Source organism: Ciona robusta, unplaced genomic scaffold, assembly GCF_009617815.1.
Source record: "Ciona robusta unplaced genomic scaffold, ASM961781v2 AP042738.1".
Classification (NCBI taxonomy): Eukaryota; Metazoa; Chordata; class Ascidiacea; order Phlebobranchia; family Cionidae; genus Ciona; species Ciona robusta.
In genome coordinates this window covers 313045-331327 of record NW_028323117.1, presented here as the reverse complement: position 1 = coordinate 331327, position 18283 = coordinate 313045, and the positions used below count along the sequence as shown (strand labels likewise).

The 18283-nt window shown below is 41.4% G+C and overlaps 2 protein-coding genes across 2 annotated transcripts in view; one reads left to right on the top strand and one right to left on the bottom strand.

The window, feature by feature from the left end:
- Positions 1–18283, bottom strand: part of LOC149724213 (uncharacterized) — a 111378-nt gene that overhangs the window by 60071 nt on the left and 33024 nt on the right. The gene's annotated exons all lie outside the window — the stretch shown is intronic.
- LOC149724216 (52 kDa repressor of the inhibitor of the protein kinase-like) lies at positions 4281–5285 on the top strand. Its single transcript, XM_089893308.1, has one exon. The coding sequence runs from the start codon at positions 4281–4283 to the stop codon at positions 5106–5108; it is 828 nt and encodes a 275-aa protein (XP_089749434.1). The 3' UTR covers positions 5109–5285.

The window sequence follows — 18283 nt, the reverse complement described above, 5'->3', positions numbered from 1 at the left end:
AAACAAAGCTTTGCGATGGCCGTCACCTGGTGTTGACGCAATGTGATTTCTGCCCAGTGCTCTGAATGTCAAAGTGAAGAAATTCAATGAAGCGCGGGTAAACGGCGGGAGTAACTATGACTCTCTTGACTCTCTATGGTGGTCGCCTTCTCGTGGCGAGAGTCGTAATTACCTCCGGCATAACTGCGAGCCCTCACAAGGCTGGCAGGGACTGCGGGAGCGAAACCAAGAATCACCACGCCCGGGCGGGCTAACTCCCTGCTCGGGTGTAAAGCGAAACCAAGAATCACCACGCCCGGGCGGGCTAACTCCCTGCTCGGGTGTAAAATATTGTTACAGAAAATACAAATAAGCAAAGGGCTGCGGCCTCTGCCCCGGCTCACAATATAAATATGGCCGGTTGCCAAAGCGTAGCTGGCTCGGAATGCTCCCAGTGTGGGAGAGATTTTAAGAACGACCGCCGGTTGAGCGTACACCGGAGGATTAAGCATCCTGATTCATACCACCGGAAACATATCCCCGGCCCTAGAGTGAAGGCTCGTTGGTCCGAGGAGGAGATGATTTTGATGGCTCAGGCGGAGGTGCAAGCGCCAGCAGGTACGCGGTTCATCAACCAGTATCTGCATGCGCTATTTCCGTCTCGATCCCTTGATGCCATCAAGGGAGCCAGAGGCAAGTCCGCAGCTTATAAGAAGATCATTCTGGAGCAGCGGCTTGCAGCGCTGGTGCCTGTAAGTCCTCCAAATCAGATTAGCGGGGCGGAAAGCCTTAGCCAACCATCCAACACCTCCCAGGAGGTAAGACAGGATCCTGAAGAGAGGTCTGTGAGACTTCGGGACGCGATCGACTTAGGTCACTTGCGAACCGACTTCGACATGACTGCGGTGAACCCCGGTCACCCCAACCCGGTAATACGGGATGAGATTTATCGGGAGTTCCTGCGATGGCTCGAACCCAACCGGCGCAGACGTGGGTACGCGAAAGCGACTCGCATTGCACTGAACGCCGGGAAAGGTGAGGCGAAGGGCGGAGTACGCCGCTATTCAGCGACTATGGAAAACCAAGAGAGGTTTGTGCGCTAGGGAGGCGCTCGAGGGGACTTGGAAAATCCCTGCGAGAACCGTCTCGCTTAGTGATCAGGAGGCTTTTTGGGGGCCCCTGATGGAGAGTCAGTCAAAGAACGATCTAAGGGAGCCAGCCAAAGTGGGGGAAACCCTATGGGGGCTGTTGGATCCCTTAACACCGGACGAGGTTCGGCAGATACTGGGCAGTATGTCCAGTAAGGCTCCGGGGCCGGACGGCCACCGGCTGTCGGATCTCAGGTCTATCCCTATCGATCAAATCTGCAGTCACTTCAATCTGTGGCTGCTGGCTGGCTACCAACCGAAAGCGTTAAGGATGGGTGAGAGCTGTCTCATCCCAAAGGTGAAGGATGCTTCTAGACCTCCGCAGTTCCGACCCATTACCCTGGGAAGCTATGTAGGCAGGTGCCTGCACAAGTGTCTGGCATCCCGTTTCGAACGGGATCTGCCCATTTCGATCAGACAGAAGGCTTTCCGATGCATGGACGGAGTTGCAGAGAACGTCATGATCCTGAGGAGTGTCTTAGACGATCACAAGAAGCGACTTGCTGAATTGAACCTTGTGTTCCTTGATGTAAGCAAGGCGTTTGATAGCGTATCTCACCGTTCCATCCTACATGCTGTTAAAAGGCTGGGCGTTCCGCCCCCGTTACTCAAATACGTTGAGGAGCTGTACGCTGACTCGGAGACTTTCCTTCGAGGTTCCGGCGAACTATCGCCCTCGATTAAAGTTCGACGGGGTGTAAAGCAGGGCGACCCGCTATCCCCCCACCTGTTCAATGCAGTTATAGACTGGGCGCTCTCGTCTCTCGACCAATCCTTCGGGGTTACGGTCGGAGAAGCAAGGGTTAATCATCTAGCTTTTGCGGACGATATAGTTTTACTATCATCTTCGCAACCTGGTTTACAACGACTAATCGATCAGCTGACCACTCACCTGGGCGAGTCTGGACTCAGAGTGAATAGCACAAAATCGGCAAGCATTCGGATTGCGGTCGATGGCAAGAACAAAAGGTGGGTGGTGGATCCGCGTGATTCAGTTCACGTCGGTGGTGTGAGGATACCGGCTGTGGCCGTTTCGGGCTCATACCGGTACCTCGGGGTTAATATCTCCGCCGCCGGGATGCGGGTGGATGCAGCAGACAGTCTAGCAAGTAAGTTGGCGAATCTCTCGAGGGCTCCTTTAAAGCCGCAGCAGCCATGGGCGTCGCCAAGGGGGGGCCTGAGGGGCCATGCCCCCCCAAATTTTGAGTTTACACTAAGGGTATTGGTGAAAAAAAAGACAAATAATAAAATTTACACCATTTCGATTTGGTAAAGCCAAATGACTCATGGTAGGTAGAGATATTGTGTTTACAGTCACCGTTATTCGTATATGTATATTTATGTCGCCTATTGTTACGCGACCGTTCATGCGTGGCAAACTATAGAACGAGATGATTGTTACGTCACTCGCTTGCTCCTGCATCCATTTCGTTGTATTTGAAACTGGTTGTGTGTGTTCGTTCTGTTTACATGTTTCGCTTATGTTTATCTTTATTCGTCTTTGCAGACTTCGTAATATTTTATTTGCAAAAGTTTGCGGTTAAAAAGATATATACTTTCAGTTAAGATTTTTAATCTGTACGCATAAACTAGAATTTCTTGGAAAGTTAACCATTAGGACACCTGTACGTTATTTTTCAATGTAGCAGACCATTTCGATGTCGTTTAGATTTTCAGTTAAGATTTTTAATCTGTACGCATAAACTAGAATTTCTTGGAAAGTTAACCATTAGGACACCTGTACGTTATTTTTCAATGTAGCATACCATTTCGATGTCAGAACCAAAACAAGCAAGGTTGGATTCTTTTTTTTCTACTAGAAGTAAAAATCTGCAACCTTTGGAAGAAACCACACTTACGCCCACTATTGGTACTGCTATTTACGAGCCCAAACAAACACAAGAAACGAGCAACACAGACGATCTTGGATTTGTAATGCAACACGATTCTCAGTTAACCAATGGTGAGAGATACAGACTTCTAACTTCCGATGGTCCGAAGAATGTCCCACTTCTCGATACAATCAGGCAGAGTCGTCGGAAGTTTTTGAAAATATGGCCTGGAGATTTCAGGTTTGCCGATTGGTTGGTCTATACTCAACTCTTTGGGGGTGGCGGTTTGTGTAAGATAAGCGCGTTTGAAGCACGGCGATCTCTCAAACGCTGCTTTTGTGAGCAAACCCTGCATCGACTTTAAGAAGTTTATCGAGAAGGCTGTTGGTCACCGAGATGCAGGTTACCATATAGAGGCAACTTCGGCTGCAAAATGTTTTATTAAAAGCATGGAAACTGGCCAAAATGTGTCTGCGAGGTTGGACGCAGGGCATGCCAGGCAAATGGCGGAAAATAGAAAAGCAATGACTTCTATCGTTAAGACTGTGGTGTTCTGTGCCTCGAGTAACATCCCTATGCGAGGACATTCCGCAGACAACGGAAATTTTAACAAGCTTCTACAATTCCGCATTGATGCAGGGGACGAACAGTTAAAAAGCCATTTTGCTCGAACGGCTGGGAATGCCAAATACACCAGCCCAATGATACAAAATGAGATTGTCAGGTTAGCCAGCCAAGTGATTGTCCAAGACATAGTAGCTGAGGCGAACGAATCGTTTGTGTCAGTAATAGCCGACGAGTCGTGTGATATTTCAGGAAAAGAACAACTCAGCATAGTTTTGAGGTACACAAGAGGTGATAAAATACACGAGTGTTTTACTGGATTTGTAGAACTGGATTCGATGTCGGCAGAATCAATTTCTGCAAGTATTTTAGCCTACCTGTCTAAAATAGACCTGTCTAAAATAGGATTGGATATGCAAAAACTTGTCGGGCAGGGCTACGATGGGGCATCAACAATGTCAGGTCACGTGAGTGGTGTGCAAAAACGAATCAAAGACAAGTACCCCCGCGCAATATTTGTTCACTGTGCTTCACACTGTTTAAATTTGGTCATCAATGACCAAAGCAAAGTTCCCATAGAAACACTTGTGACATCATCAGGGAGACTATCCGTTTCTTTAGAGAAAGCCCTAAAAGACGAGCAAGTTTGGGACTTAACATTCCGTTGTTCTCGCCGACCCGATGGTCCGACAAGTACAGGAGTATAAGACTTTTCAAATGCAATTTTAAGAGAATTCTCGAATCTCTTGATGTTTTGATGAGGGACCCCAACAGCGGCACAAGGACGAAAGCGTTTTCTTTAAAATCTGCTCTCGAGAAAGCTGGCGTGACTTATGCTGTGTGTTTGATTGGCCATTTTTCTGCACTCATTGAACCTTTAGCGCGCAAGCTCCAGACTGTCGGAATCATTGTGTCAGATGTAAAGGCCCTCATTACTTCCCTTCAGAGTGTTTTAGCTGAAGATCGCGCAGATACAAACATTGCGTCGACAATTTACAAAGAAGCGTGTGAAGTATTAAACGTAAATGAGCTGGCAATGCCCAGAATAGCTGCGACACAAGTATATCGTGATAATGTTCCCGCAGAATCTGTATTCGAGTATTTCCAAAGATCAGTATATCTTCCATACGTCGACAGTTTATGTAGCTCTCTTAGGGAGAGGTTTACTGACAACCCATCGTTTTTATCATTGCTTTCTGTCATTCCCCCAAACATACCCACCAAGTTAAGTGAGATTGAGGACTTATATGGTTTGGACAACCTAGGCAGCGAAGTTATTCTTTGGAGATCTTCGAGATCTCAAGTCAGACACACAAGTTTTCAGGAGCTTATTTTGAGTGCAAAAGATTATCCAAGTGTATACAGCACAATTCAGATCATCATGGCATTGCCGGCAACAACGGTCGAGGCTGAGCGTTCTTTTTCGTGCATGAAACGGCTGAAGACCTGGTTGCGCTCAACAATGACTTCTGAACGCCTCTCAGATATGTGTGTGCTTCATTGCCATCACGACAGAATTAGTGAGGAAAAAATCTCAAACATTGTGACAAAAATGGCTGGTGGTAGGCGACGAATGGAGTTTTAATTTAATGGAGTTTTAATTTAATGGAGTTGTAGATCGTTATGTGTTTTCACGCGGCGTAAAAAAAATAAATGCCATTCAGTACGCATTCTTGTGTTTGTGTCGTAATGCGGAGGTGTTTCAAACACAAAATACAACCATAAAATATTTGGCCCCCACCAAATTTTTAGGCTGGCTACGCCCTTGGCAGCAGCGCCTGTACATTTTATGTACTCACCTGCTACCTTCGATTTACCATCAGCTGGTACTTTCGAGTACTAGCAAGAAGTTTTTGCAGTACCTAGACAGGTGCGTGAGGGGGGCGGTCCGGAGGTGGCTCAGGCTACCAAAGGATACGCCTAAAGCATATTTCCACCCAAAGTGCAATGACAGTGGGCTCGGGGTTCCCGAGCTCCAGCGGGTAATACCGCTTCAAAAGGCCGGCCGTTGACTGAAGATGACGAGGTCGCAAGATCCCGTGGTGCAGGCTGCGGTCGGACTGGAGTATTTCCAGAAACTGTTGGAGCGCTGGAGTACCCCCGAATTATATCAGGGGGGGCCCATCACCACAAGTAGGCACCTGGCCGTCGCACAGGCTCGATCGCTTTATTCCTCAGTCGATGGCCGGGGTCTGAGGCAGTCGGGGCTTGTGTCGACCCAGTTTGACTGGGTGAGAAGCGGCTGTAGCCTCCTACTAAGTGGCAGAAACTTCATCGGAGCGATGCAGCTGAGAGGAAACCTGCTCGCCTCAGGGGGCGACCTGGAGTGGACATAGCATGCGATTGTTGCCGTAAGCCGGAATCGACTGGCCACATCCTTCAGGTCTGCCCAAGAACCTGGGGAGCGCGTATTGGCCGCCATGATAACGTGGCCAAATTAGTAGCGAGGGAGAGCGCGAAACGTCATTGGAAGGTGATACGTGAGCCGGCCATTCCAACGCCGGTCGGTATTCGCCGACCTGACCTCGTGTTTTCAAAAGGGGATACGGCAATCGTAGTCGATGTGACGATCGTGGCCGATAATGCCGAGCTCTCGGAGGCACACAAAAAGGGGATACGGCAATCGTAGTCGATGTGACGATCGTGGCCGATAATGCCGAGCTCTCGGAGGCACACAGCAGTAAAGTATCGTATTACGATAACGGGGCGATACGGGGGTGGGTAGCCCTTAATACTGGGGCAAGTAACATCACATTCTCAAGCGTCACCACTAACTGGCGCGGTTGCATGGCGGAAGAATCTAGACGAATGCTGAAACTTGGCCTCGGCCTCCCCAATTCGATCAGGGGAACGATCTCCGCGGTTGTTCTGGAGAAAGGCTTCCACATGTACCTCTGCTTCAAGAGGGGGACATTTCGAGCTAGCTACTGATGAAGGGAAGCTGGATGAAAACGTGAGTAGCAACGGGCCAGAATCTGAGGTAAGCCACCTCAATCCATTATCAAATGGCGAAAGGCGAAAAGAGTGGGCTACCGTAAGCCGCATGGCACCGGGTGGAGAAGCAGAACTCCGGCCCGACGTACGAGGGCATGAAGCCCCCAAACGTAGGATCCGGGGCAAAAGCGCACCCGGCAAAACAAATAGCCGCAAAAGTAGGTGTTTAGGCCGGGCCTCGGGCCTGGCCATCCTTGCAAGAAGGCCAGGAGGCACTACGTGGCCGTCCGACAGCCACACGGTTAAGAACAAACAACAAGGCGCCTGGCGAAGACGATTGAACACAATCGATCCTGATGGGTGTGATGAACACCTTCATAAGACATACATATAAGGATGGATCCCGCCAAGGTTAAGCGGTAGCTTGATAACTCTAAAAGCTATAAAAAAAATAAAAAAATAGCCAAATGCCTCGTCATCTAATTAGTGACGCGCATGAATGGATTAACGAGATTCCCGCTGTCCCTATCTATCTAGCGAAACCACATATAGCCTAATGCTTGATCCATATTATTACAGAGACAGTAGGCTTTAACTTCTCTGGAAAGCCGAAAAAATCCGCAACAGTATCGAAGTACTAAAGCGTATGGGGATGGCCTACGGGTTGGAGGCCGGGGTTTGGAGTAAAGAAAATCTTCGAACAGCTATGACGCAGGGGTTTTGTTCAAGTCAAGTAAAGCCACCCAAAAGGTTAGCGCAACCCAACAAGTAGATAATATTTTGGCAGATCCTTTTTGCTTACATGAGTTCGTAATAACGGAAACAGAAGCAGAATACAACTTTCGCAGTATATAACGCAACGCAACAAAAAATGTTAATATGCAAGACCGCTTTTGCTTACACGCATTCCAACTATCGTGAACCACCATCTCATCAAAGTAATGAAATTTTATTTTAGAAAATAATGATGGCCGTTTTAACGAATTTTTAGAACGGAATCATGGAATTTTCAGCGAGCCGCTTGATAACCGAAGACAGACCAACTTTTGACAAATGCCAATAAACCGCAATGCGTTGTACATTCGTCTCTTCAAAATCTGGCTGAGGGTTATGTGTTTAGAATTAATTTGGCTGGGGCGTATGTTTTGGATAATTTTATGACATGAATTAGTGCTTGTTTTATATAAGGTCAATAAAAAACGTCTCCTGTTCTTACGATGTTTAAAATTTTAACGTTAGAACCGCAAAATAATAATACAAATAACGACTTGTAAACATAATAAAGACGTGTAAACCAGTGGTTCCCAAACTTTTTTTTCACCCGGCGCCACTTGAGCTATTCAAAATGTTTGCGGCGCACTTAGCCAAAGGTCTTAGAAATAAAAACGCATTTTTACAGTTTTATCGTGTATTTTAAGATTAGGCTCGTTTAAGCATATGAAACTTAAGCATATGAAAAGTGTTGTACCACAGTCTGGACATGATTATTGCAAACCGAAAGAAATAATTGGCATTGTTACGTAATATACAAATCTACTGTACAGATAGACATGCGAAAACAAACTTTTTAAATTTTATTATTGAACAAACACGTTGGATTTTTATATAAAACAACAATTTATATTGCAATAAAATATTAATACAAATCAATTATCTCGACCATGCTAAATTGGAAATGTTTCTGCAAATTTTCACGGCGCACTTGACGAGTTGCGTCGGCGCACTAGTGCGCCGCGGCGCCCACTTTGGGAACCGCGGGTGTAAACAATGTTTACATCACCAAGACGGGATTACACAAGTGACAATAAAACTTTCATTGGGAGAAGCCTTAATCTAAAAAAAAAACGCTTTAACAGAAATACGAATTCGATTTTACAATAAGATCATATTACCAACAGTGCAGCTGCAAGCTGCGTTAGAAGGGAACAAACCGAAACGTATTAATATAAATTAGGACTTGCAATGATCTTGAAAAAAACGTAAACAAAGTTTACGTTTCATACCAAAACTAATAAGAAAAAAGTGCCGAGTCAGCATGTTATGTAGCTACGTTCAATCGAAAATTGAAAGATATAGGGTCTATGTTTTACAAATTTTCTTTATACGGTTTTGAAAAAGAAGCATTCTTCATTAATACCAAATCAGAAATACAATTTGAGTATTCTTTACTTTTTCGGAAGCTGGAAACGATCAAAGTTGAGTGGTATATTCTTAATGGGAAATCCCATACAAAAATGCGCCAAGGCCTATTTATTTTACTCCAGCGGTCGAATTTGCGGTTTTAAAACTCATTTTTTTTCGTTGCCCCTTCAAAAGTAAAAAGTACTAAAATGAAATTGGTAAAATGCAATTACCCCCTTTTCGGTTGGAAACCTCATTAATTAACCTGGCGGTGCAATATGCATTGGTTCTGCTTGTTTGTATGGACTACACAAGCTACTCTCTGGTAAGAAGCACCATGGGACAACTCTTTGTCTTCCCGATTAAACATACACCCACTGTTGAAGCAGCGACGAGCCTTGAACCCATAACCTCTAGGTTAGAAGAAGCAGGCACGCTCTGTGCCACAGCACCAGACATGATAACTAATATCCTTTAAAGCCTCACATCCATACTTTGTTTTCAGCCATATTACTAAGTTCCTAGCAGTGGAAATTGTTATGGAGAAAAACCTTTGTCTTTCCAGATGTTCGTAGTTGTTACACGCTGTATTTAGATGTTCGTAGTTGTTACACGCTGTATTTTTTACATAGAGATCGGGGCCCTAGAGATGGAGGTCGGGTGCAGTGGAGTAAATGTTGGGGGTCGGAGCCATAAAAGTGAAAAATGTACAGTCGGTATCGGTGAGACGCAATAAAAACATTCTAATACAAAAAGTGCTTCAAACAAACTAATAGGAAAAAAGTGCTGATTCACCAGGCATATTATGTAGCTACGTTCAATCGAAAGTTAAAATATAATAAAGTCTATGTTTGACACTGTTTTTAGAAGAGTGGTTTGGATGTTAAAGTTTAGGAATGAAAATTTCAGCTGTTCCACCACGCACCCATGGGGTCGCTTTGTATGCGTGATCGTTAGTTGTTCACAGGAGAACCTTCGCAGTGCAAAGGTGTAAAAACAGTGGAGACCTTAACCAACTTCAACAATGCCATATTGTAGCAGTATATTATCACAAGCACATCTCTGTCTTTTCCGATGTCCGTACTATTTTGTCTGAAACAAGAACCAGTGATGCAAAAATCGCTATGAAAAAGATACGATTTCAGCAGTGAGATTAAGTAGCGACAAGCAACGTTAAAACCGCAAAATAATAATACAAATAACGACTTGTAAACATAATAAAGACATGTAAACAATGTTTACATCACCAAGACGGGATTACACAAGTGACAAACTAAACTTTCATTGGGAGAAGCCTTAATCTAAAAAAAAACGCTTTAACAGAAATACGAATTCGATTTTACAATAAGATCATTTGTTACCAACAGTGCAGCTGCAAGCTGCGTTAGAAGGGAACAAACCGAAACGTATTAATATAAATTAGGACTTGCAATGATCTTAAGAAAAAAGTGCCGAGTCAGCATGTTATGTAGCTACGTTCAATCAAAAATTGAAAGATATAGGGTCTATGTTTTACAAATTTTCTTTATACGGTTTTGAAAAAGAAGCATTCTTCATTAATACCAAATCAGAAATACAATTTGAGTATTCTTTACTTTTTCGGAAGCTGGAAACGATCAAAGTTGAGTGGTATATTCTTAATGGGAAATCCCATACAAAAATGCGCCACGGCCTATTTATTTTACTCCAGCGGTCGAATTTGCGGTTTTGAAACTCATTTTTTTTCGTTGCCCCTTCAAAAGTAAAAAGTACTAAAATGAAATTGGTAAAATGCAATTACCCCCTTTTCGGTTGGAAACCTCATTAATTAACCTGGCGGTGCAATATGCATTGGTTCTGCTTGTTTGTATGGACTACACAAGCTACTCTCTGGTAAGAAGCACCATGGGACAACTCTTTGTCTTCCCGATTAAACATACACCCACTGTTGAAGCAGCGACGAGCCTTGAACCCATAACCTCTAGGTTAGAAGAAGCAGGCACGCTCTGTGCCACAGCACCAGACATGATAACTAATATCCTTTAAAGCCTCACATCCATACTTTGTTTTCCCAGACATGATAACTAATATCCTTTAAAGCCTCACATCCATACTTTGTTTTCAGCCATATTACAAAGTTCCTAGCAGTGGAAATTGTTATGGAGAAAAACCTTTGTCTTTCCAGATGTTCGTAGTTGTTACACGCTGTATTTAGATGTTCGTAGTTGTTACACGCTGTATTTTTTACATAGAGATCGGGGGGCCCTAGAGATGGAGGTCGGGTGCAGTGGAGTAAATGTTGGGGGTCGGAGACATGAAAGTGAAAAATGTACAGTCGGTATCGGTGAGACGCAATGAAAACATTCTAATACAAAAAGTGCTTCAAACAAACTAATAGGAAAAAAGTGCTGATTCACCAGGCATATTATGTAGCTACGTTCAATCGAAAGTTAAAATATAATAAAGTCTATGTTTGACACTGTTTTTAGAAGAGTGGTTTGGATGTTAAAGTTTAGGAATGAAAATTTCAGCTGTTCCACCACGCACCCATGGGGTCGCTTTGTATGCGTGATCGTTAGTTGTTCACAGGAGAACCTTCGCAGTGCAAAGGTGTAAAAACAGTGGAGACCTTAACCAACTTCAACAATGCCATATTGTAGCAGTATATTATCACAAGCACATCTCTGTCTTTTCCGATGTCCGTACTATTTTGTCTGAAACAAGAACCAGTGATGCAAAAATCGCTATGAAAAAGATACGATTTCAGCAGTGAGATTAAGTAGCGACAAGCAACGTTAAAACCGCAAAATAATAATACAAATAACGACTTGTAAACATAATAAACAGTAACAATGTTTACATCACCAAGACGGGATTACACAAGTGACAAACTAAACTTTCATTGGGAGAAGCAGTAATCTAAAAAAACGCTTTAACAAAGATACGAATCCGATTTTACAATGAGATCATTTGTTACCAACAGTGTAGCTGCAAGCTGCGTAAGAAGGGAACAAACCGAAACGTATTAATAAAAAATTAGGACTTGCAGTTGTCTTAAAAACGTAAACAAAGTTTACATCACCAAAACGAGATTACACAAAGAACAGATAAAGCTTGTGAGTATATAAAACTGCTTGTGGGGGCAGTATATTTAAACAATGCCTTTCCTTTAATTAATGTTGATGTGTCTAAAAGAATGAAGGAAACTGATTTAATTTTTGTATGGCCTATGTGATTGCTGGATGTTCATGTGTAGGTGTGGTAATGTGTGTAAATAAAATTGCAACGTATTATTATACCGTTAATATGTGTGCAACCTTGTGGCCATAATGAATTTGTAAAACATAACTGAAGCAATAGAAATATCTAGTCTTAATATGCAGTTCGGTCTTGAAACAGAATTGTGATGCATTGAACATTTGATTTTAGGTTTGGGAGAACCCTATTGTTTATATAGCCTCATGCTTGATCCATATTATTACAGAGTCAGTAGGCTTTCACTTCTCTGGAAAGCCGAAAAAATCCGCAACAGTATCGAAGTACCAAAGCGTATGGGGATGGCCTATGGGTTGGAGGCCGGGGTTTGGAGTAAAGAAAATCTTCGAACAGCTATGACGCAGGGGTTTTGTTCAAGTCAAGTAAAGCCACCCAAAAGGTTAGCGCAACCCAACAAGTAGATGATATTTTGGCAGATCCTTTTTGCTTACATGAGTTCGAAATAACGGAAACAGAAGCAGAATACAACTTTCGCAGAATATAACGCAACGCAACAAAAAATGTTAATATGCAAGACCGCTTTTGCTTACACGCATTCCAACTATCGTGAACCACCACCTCATCAATGTAATGAAATTTTATTTTAGAAAATAATGATGGCCGTTTTAATGAATTTTTAGAACGGAATCATGGAATTTTCAGCGAGCCGCTTGATAACCGAAGACAGAGACCAACTTTTGACAAATGCCAATAAACCGCAATGCGTTGTACATTCGTCTCTTCAAAATCTGGCTGAGGGTTATGTGTTTAGAATTAATTTGGCTGGGGCGTATGTTTTGGATAATTTTATGACATGAATTAGTGCTTGTTTTATATAAGGTCAATAAAAAACGTCTCCTGTTCTTACGATGTTTAAAATTTTAACGTTAGAACCGCAAAATAATAATACAAATAACGACTTGTAAACATAATAAAGACGTGTAAACAATGTTTACATCACCAAGACGGGATTACACAAGTGACAATAAAACTTTCATTGGGAGAAGCCTTAATCTAAAAAAAACGCTTTAACAAAAATACGAATTCGATTTTACAATAAGATCATTTGTTACCAACAGTGCAGCTGCAAGCTGCGTTAGAAGGGAACAAACCGAAACGTATTATAAATTAGGACTTGCAATGATCTTGAAAAAAACGTAAACAAAGTTTTTTATACCAAAACTAATAAGAAAAAAGTGCCGAGTCAGCATGTTATGTAGCTACGTTCAATCAAAAATTGAAAGATATAGGGTCTATGTTTTACAAATTTTCTTTATACGGTTTTGAAAAAGAAGCATTCTTCATTAATACCAAATCAGAAATACAATTTGAGTATTCTTTACTTTTTCGGAAGCTGGAAACGATCAAAGTTGAGTGGTATATTCTTAATGGGAAATCCCATACAAAAATGCGCCACGGCCTATTTATTTTACTCCAGCGGTCGAATTTGCGGTTTTGAAACTCATTTTTTTTCGTTGCCCCTTCAAAAGTAAAAAGTACTAAAATGAAATTGGTAAAATGCAATTACCCCCTTTTCGGTTGGAAACCTCATTAATTAACCTGGCGGTGCAATATGCATTGGTTCTGCTTGTTTGTATGGACTACACAAGCTACTCTCTGGTAAGAAGCACCATGGGACAACTCTTTGTCTTCCCGATTAAACATACACCCACTGTTGAAGCAGCGACGAGCCTTGAACCCATAACCTCTAGGTTAGAAGAAGCAGGCACGCTCTGTGCCACAGCACCAGACATGATAACTAATATCCTTTAAAGCCTCACATCCATACTTTGTTTTCAGCCATATTACAAAGTTCCTAGCAGTGGAAATTGTTATGGAGAAAAACCTTTGTCTTTCCAGATGTTCGTAGTTGTTACACGCTGTATTTAGATGTTCGTAGTTGTTACACGCTGTATTTTTTACATAGAGATCGGGGCCCTAGAGATGGAGGTCGGGTGCAGTGGAGTAAATGTTGGGGGTCGGAGACATGAAAGTGAAAAATGTACAGTCGGTATCGGTGAGACGCAATGAAAACATTCTAATACAAAAAGTGCTTCAAACAAACTAATAGGAAAAAAAGTGCTGATTCACCAGGCATATTACGTAGCTACGTTCAATCGAAAGTTAAAATATAATAAAGTCTATGTTTGACACTGTTTTTAGAAGAGTGGTTTGGATGTTAAAGTTTAGGAATGAAAATTTCAGCTGTTCCACCACGCACCCATGGGGTCGCTTTGTATGCGTGATCGTTAGTTGTTCACAGGAGAACCTTCGCAGTGCAAAGGTGTAAAAACAGTGGAGACCTTAACCAACTTCAACAATGCCATATTGTAGCGGTATATTATCACAAGCACATCTCTGTCTTTTCCGATGTCCGTACTATTTTGTCTGAAACAAGAACCAGTGATGCAAAAATCGCTATGAAAAAGATACGATTTCAGCAGTGAGATTAAGTAGCGACAAGCAACGTTAAAACCGCAAAATAATAATACAAATAACGACTTGTAAACATAATAAACAGTAACAATGTTTACATCACCAAGACGGGATTACACAAGTGACAAACTAAACTTTCATTGGGAGAAGCAGTAATCTAAAAAAAACGCTTTAACAAAGATACGAATCCGATTTTACAATGAGATCATTTGTTACCAACAGTGTAGCTGCAAGCTGCGTAAGAAGGGAACAAACCGAAACGTATTAATAAAAAATTAGGACTTGCAGTTGTCTTAAAAACGTAAACAAAGTTTACATCACCAAAACGAGATTACACCAAGAACAGATAAAGCTTGTGAGTATATAAAACTGCTTGTGGGGGCAGTATATTTAAACAATGCCTTTCCTTTAATTAATGTTGGTGTGTCTCAAAGAATGAAGGAAAGTGATTTAATTTTTGTATGGCCTATGTTATTGCTGGATGTTCATGTGTAGGTGTGGTAATGTGTGTAAATAAAATTGCAACGTATTATTATACCGTTAATATGTGTGCAACCTTGTGGCCATAATGAATTTGTAAAACATAACTGAAGCAATAGAAATATCTAGTCTTAATAACTGCTTGTGGGGGGCAGTATATTTAAAAAAAAACTGCTTGTGGGGGCAGTTTATTTAAACAATGCCTTTCCTTTAATTAATGTTGATGTGTCTAAAAGAATGAAGGAAACTGATTTAATTTTTGTATGGCCTGTGATTGCTGGATGTTCATGTGGTAATGTGTGTAAATAAAATTGCAACGTATTATTATACCGTTAATATGTGTGCAACCTTGTGGCCATAATGAATTTGTAAAACATAACTGAAGCAATAGAAATATCTAGTCTTAATATGCAGTTCGGTCTTGAAACAGAATTGTGATGCATTGAACATTTGATTTTAGGTTTGGGAGAACCCTATTGTTTATATAGCCTTATGCTTGATCCATATTATTACAGAGACAGTAGGCTTTCACTTCTCTGGAAAGCCGAAAAAATCCGCAACAGTATCGAAGTACTAAAGCGTATGGGGATGGCCTACGGGTTGGAGGCCGGGGTTTGGAGTAAAGAAAATCTTCGAACAGCTATGACGCAGGGGTTTTGTTCAAGTCAAGTAAAGCCACCCAAAAGGTTAGCGCAACCCAACAAGTAGATAATATTTTGGCAGATCCTTTTTGCTTACATGAGTTCGAAATAACGGAAACAGAAGCAGAATACAACTTTTGCACTATATAACGCAACGCAACAAAAAATGTTAATATGCAAGACCGCTTTTGCTTACACGCATTCCAACTATCGTGAACCACCACCTCATCAAAGTAATGAAATTTTATTTTAGAAAATAATGATGGCCGTTTTAACGAATTTTTAGAACGGAATTATGGGATTTTCAGCGAGCCGCTTGATAACCGAAGACAGACCAACTTTTGACAAATGCCAATAAACCGCAATGCGTTGTACATTCGTCTCTTCAAAATCTGGCTGAGGGTTATGTGTTTAGAGTTAATTTGGCTGGGGCGTATGTTTTGGATAATTTTATGACATGAATTAGTGCTTGTTTTATATAAGGTCAATAAAAAACGTCTCCTGTTCTTACGATGTTTAAAATTTTAACGTTAGAACCGCAAAATAATAATACAAATAACGACTTGTAAACATAATAAAGACATGTAAACAATGTTTACATCACCAAGACGGGATTACACAAGTGACAATAAAACTTTCATTGGGAGAAGCCTTAATCTAAAAAAAAAACGCTTTAACAGAAATACGAATTCGATTTTACAATAAGATCATTTGTTACCAACAGTGCAGCTGCAAGCTGCGTTAGAAGGGAACAAACCGAAACGTATTAATATAAATTAGGACTTGCAATGATCTTAAGAAAAAAGTGCCGAGTCAGCATGTTATGTAGCTACGTTCAATCAAAAATTGAAAGATATAGGGTCTATGTTTTACAAATTTTCTTTATACGGTTTTGAAAAAGAAGCATTCTTCATTAATACCAAATCAGAAATACAATTTGAGTATTCTTTACTTTTTCGGAAGCTGGAAACGATCAAAGTTGAGTGGTATATTCTTAATGGGAAATCCCATACAAAAATGCGCCACGGCCTATTTATTTTACTCCAGCGGTCGAATTTGCGGTTTTGAAACTCATTTTTTTTCGTTGCCCCTTCAAAAGTAAAAAGTACTAAAATGAAATTGGTAAAATGCAATTACCCCCTTTTCGGTTGGAAACCTCATTAATTAACCTGGCGGTGCAATATGCATTGGTTCTGCTTGTTTGTATGGACTACACAAGCTACTCTCTGGTAAGAAGCACCATGGGACAACTCTTTGTCTTCCCGATTAAACATACACCCACTGTTGAAGCAGCGACGAGCCTTGAACCCATAACCTCTAGGTTAGAAGAAGCAGGCACGCTCTGTGCCACAGCACCAGACATGATAACTAATATCCTTTAAAGCCTCACATCCATACTTTGTTTTCAGCCATATTACAAAGTTCCTAGCAGTGGAAATTGTTATGGAGAAAAACCTTTGTCTTTCCAGATGTTCGTAGTTGTTACACGCTGTATTTAGATGTTCGTAGTTGTTACACGCTGTATTTTTTACATAGAGATCGGGGCCCTAGAGATGGAGGTCGGGTGCAGTGGAGTAAATGTTGGGGGTCGGAGACATGAAAGTGAAAAATGTACAGTCGGTATCGGTGAGACGCAATGAAAACATTCTAATACAAAAAGTGCTTCAAACAAACTAATAGGAAAAAAGTGCTGATTCACCAGGCATATTACGTAGCTACGTTCAATCGAAAGTTAAAATATAATAAAGTCTATGTTTGACACTGTTTTTAGAAGAGTGGTTTGGATGTTAAAGTTTAGGAATGAAAATTTCAGCTGTTCCACCACGCACCCATGGGGTCGCTTTGTATGCGTGATCGTTAGTTGTTCACAGGAGAACCTTCGCAGTGCAAAGGTGTAAAAACAGTGGAGACCTTAACCAACTTCAACAATGCCATATTGTAGCGGTATATTATCACAAGCACATCTCTGTCTTTTCCGATGTCCGTACTATTTTGTCTGAAACAAGAACCAGTGATGCAAAAATCGCTATGAAAAAGATACGATTTCAGCAGTGAGATTAAGTAGCGACAAGCAACGTTAAAACCGCAAAATAATAATACAAATAACGACTTGTAAACATAATAAACAGTAACAATGTTTACATCACCAAGACGGGATTACACAAGTGACAAACTAAACTTTCATTGGGAGAAGCAGTAATCTAAAAAAAACGCTTTAACAAAGATACGAATCCGATTTTACAATGAGATCATTTGTTACCAACAGTGTAGCTGCAAGCTGCGTAAGAAGGGAACAAACCGAAACGTATTAATAAAAAATTAGGACTTGCAGTTGTCTTAAAAACGTAAACAAAGTTTACATCACCAAAACGAGATTACACAAAGAACAGATAAAGCTTGTGAGTATATAAAACTGCTTGTGGGGGCAGTATATTTAAACAATGCCTTTCCTTTAATTAATGTTGATGTGTCTAAAAGAATGAAGGAAACTGATTTAATTTTTGTATGGCCTATGTGATTGCTGGATGTTCATGTGTAGGTGTGGTAATGTGTGTAAATAAAATTGCAACGTATTATTATACCGTTAATATGTGTGCAACCTTGTGGCCATAATGAATTTGTAAAACATAACTGAAGCAATAGAAATATCTAGTCTTAATATGCAGTTCGGTCTTGAAACAGAATTGTGATGCATTGAACTTTTGATTTTAGGTTTGGGAGAACCCTATTGTTTATATAGCCTTATGCTTGATCCATATTATTACAGAGACAGTAGGCTTTCACTTCTCTGGAAAGCCGAAAAAATCCGCAACAGTATGTAAGTACCAAAGCGTATGGGGATGGCCTATGGGTTGGAGGCCGGGGTTTGGAGTAAAGAAAATCTTCGAACAGCTATGACGCAGGGGTTTTGTTC

Excerpts from the sequence above, each read along its gene's own strand:
- LOC149724216 (XM_089893308.1), top strand. The coding sequence starts at position 4,281 with ATGAGGGACCCCAACAGCGGCACAAGGACGAAAGCGTTTTCTTTAAAA.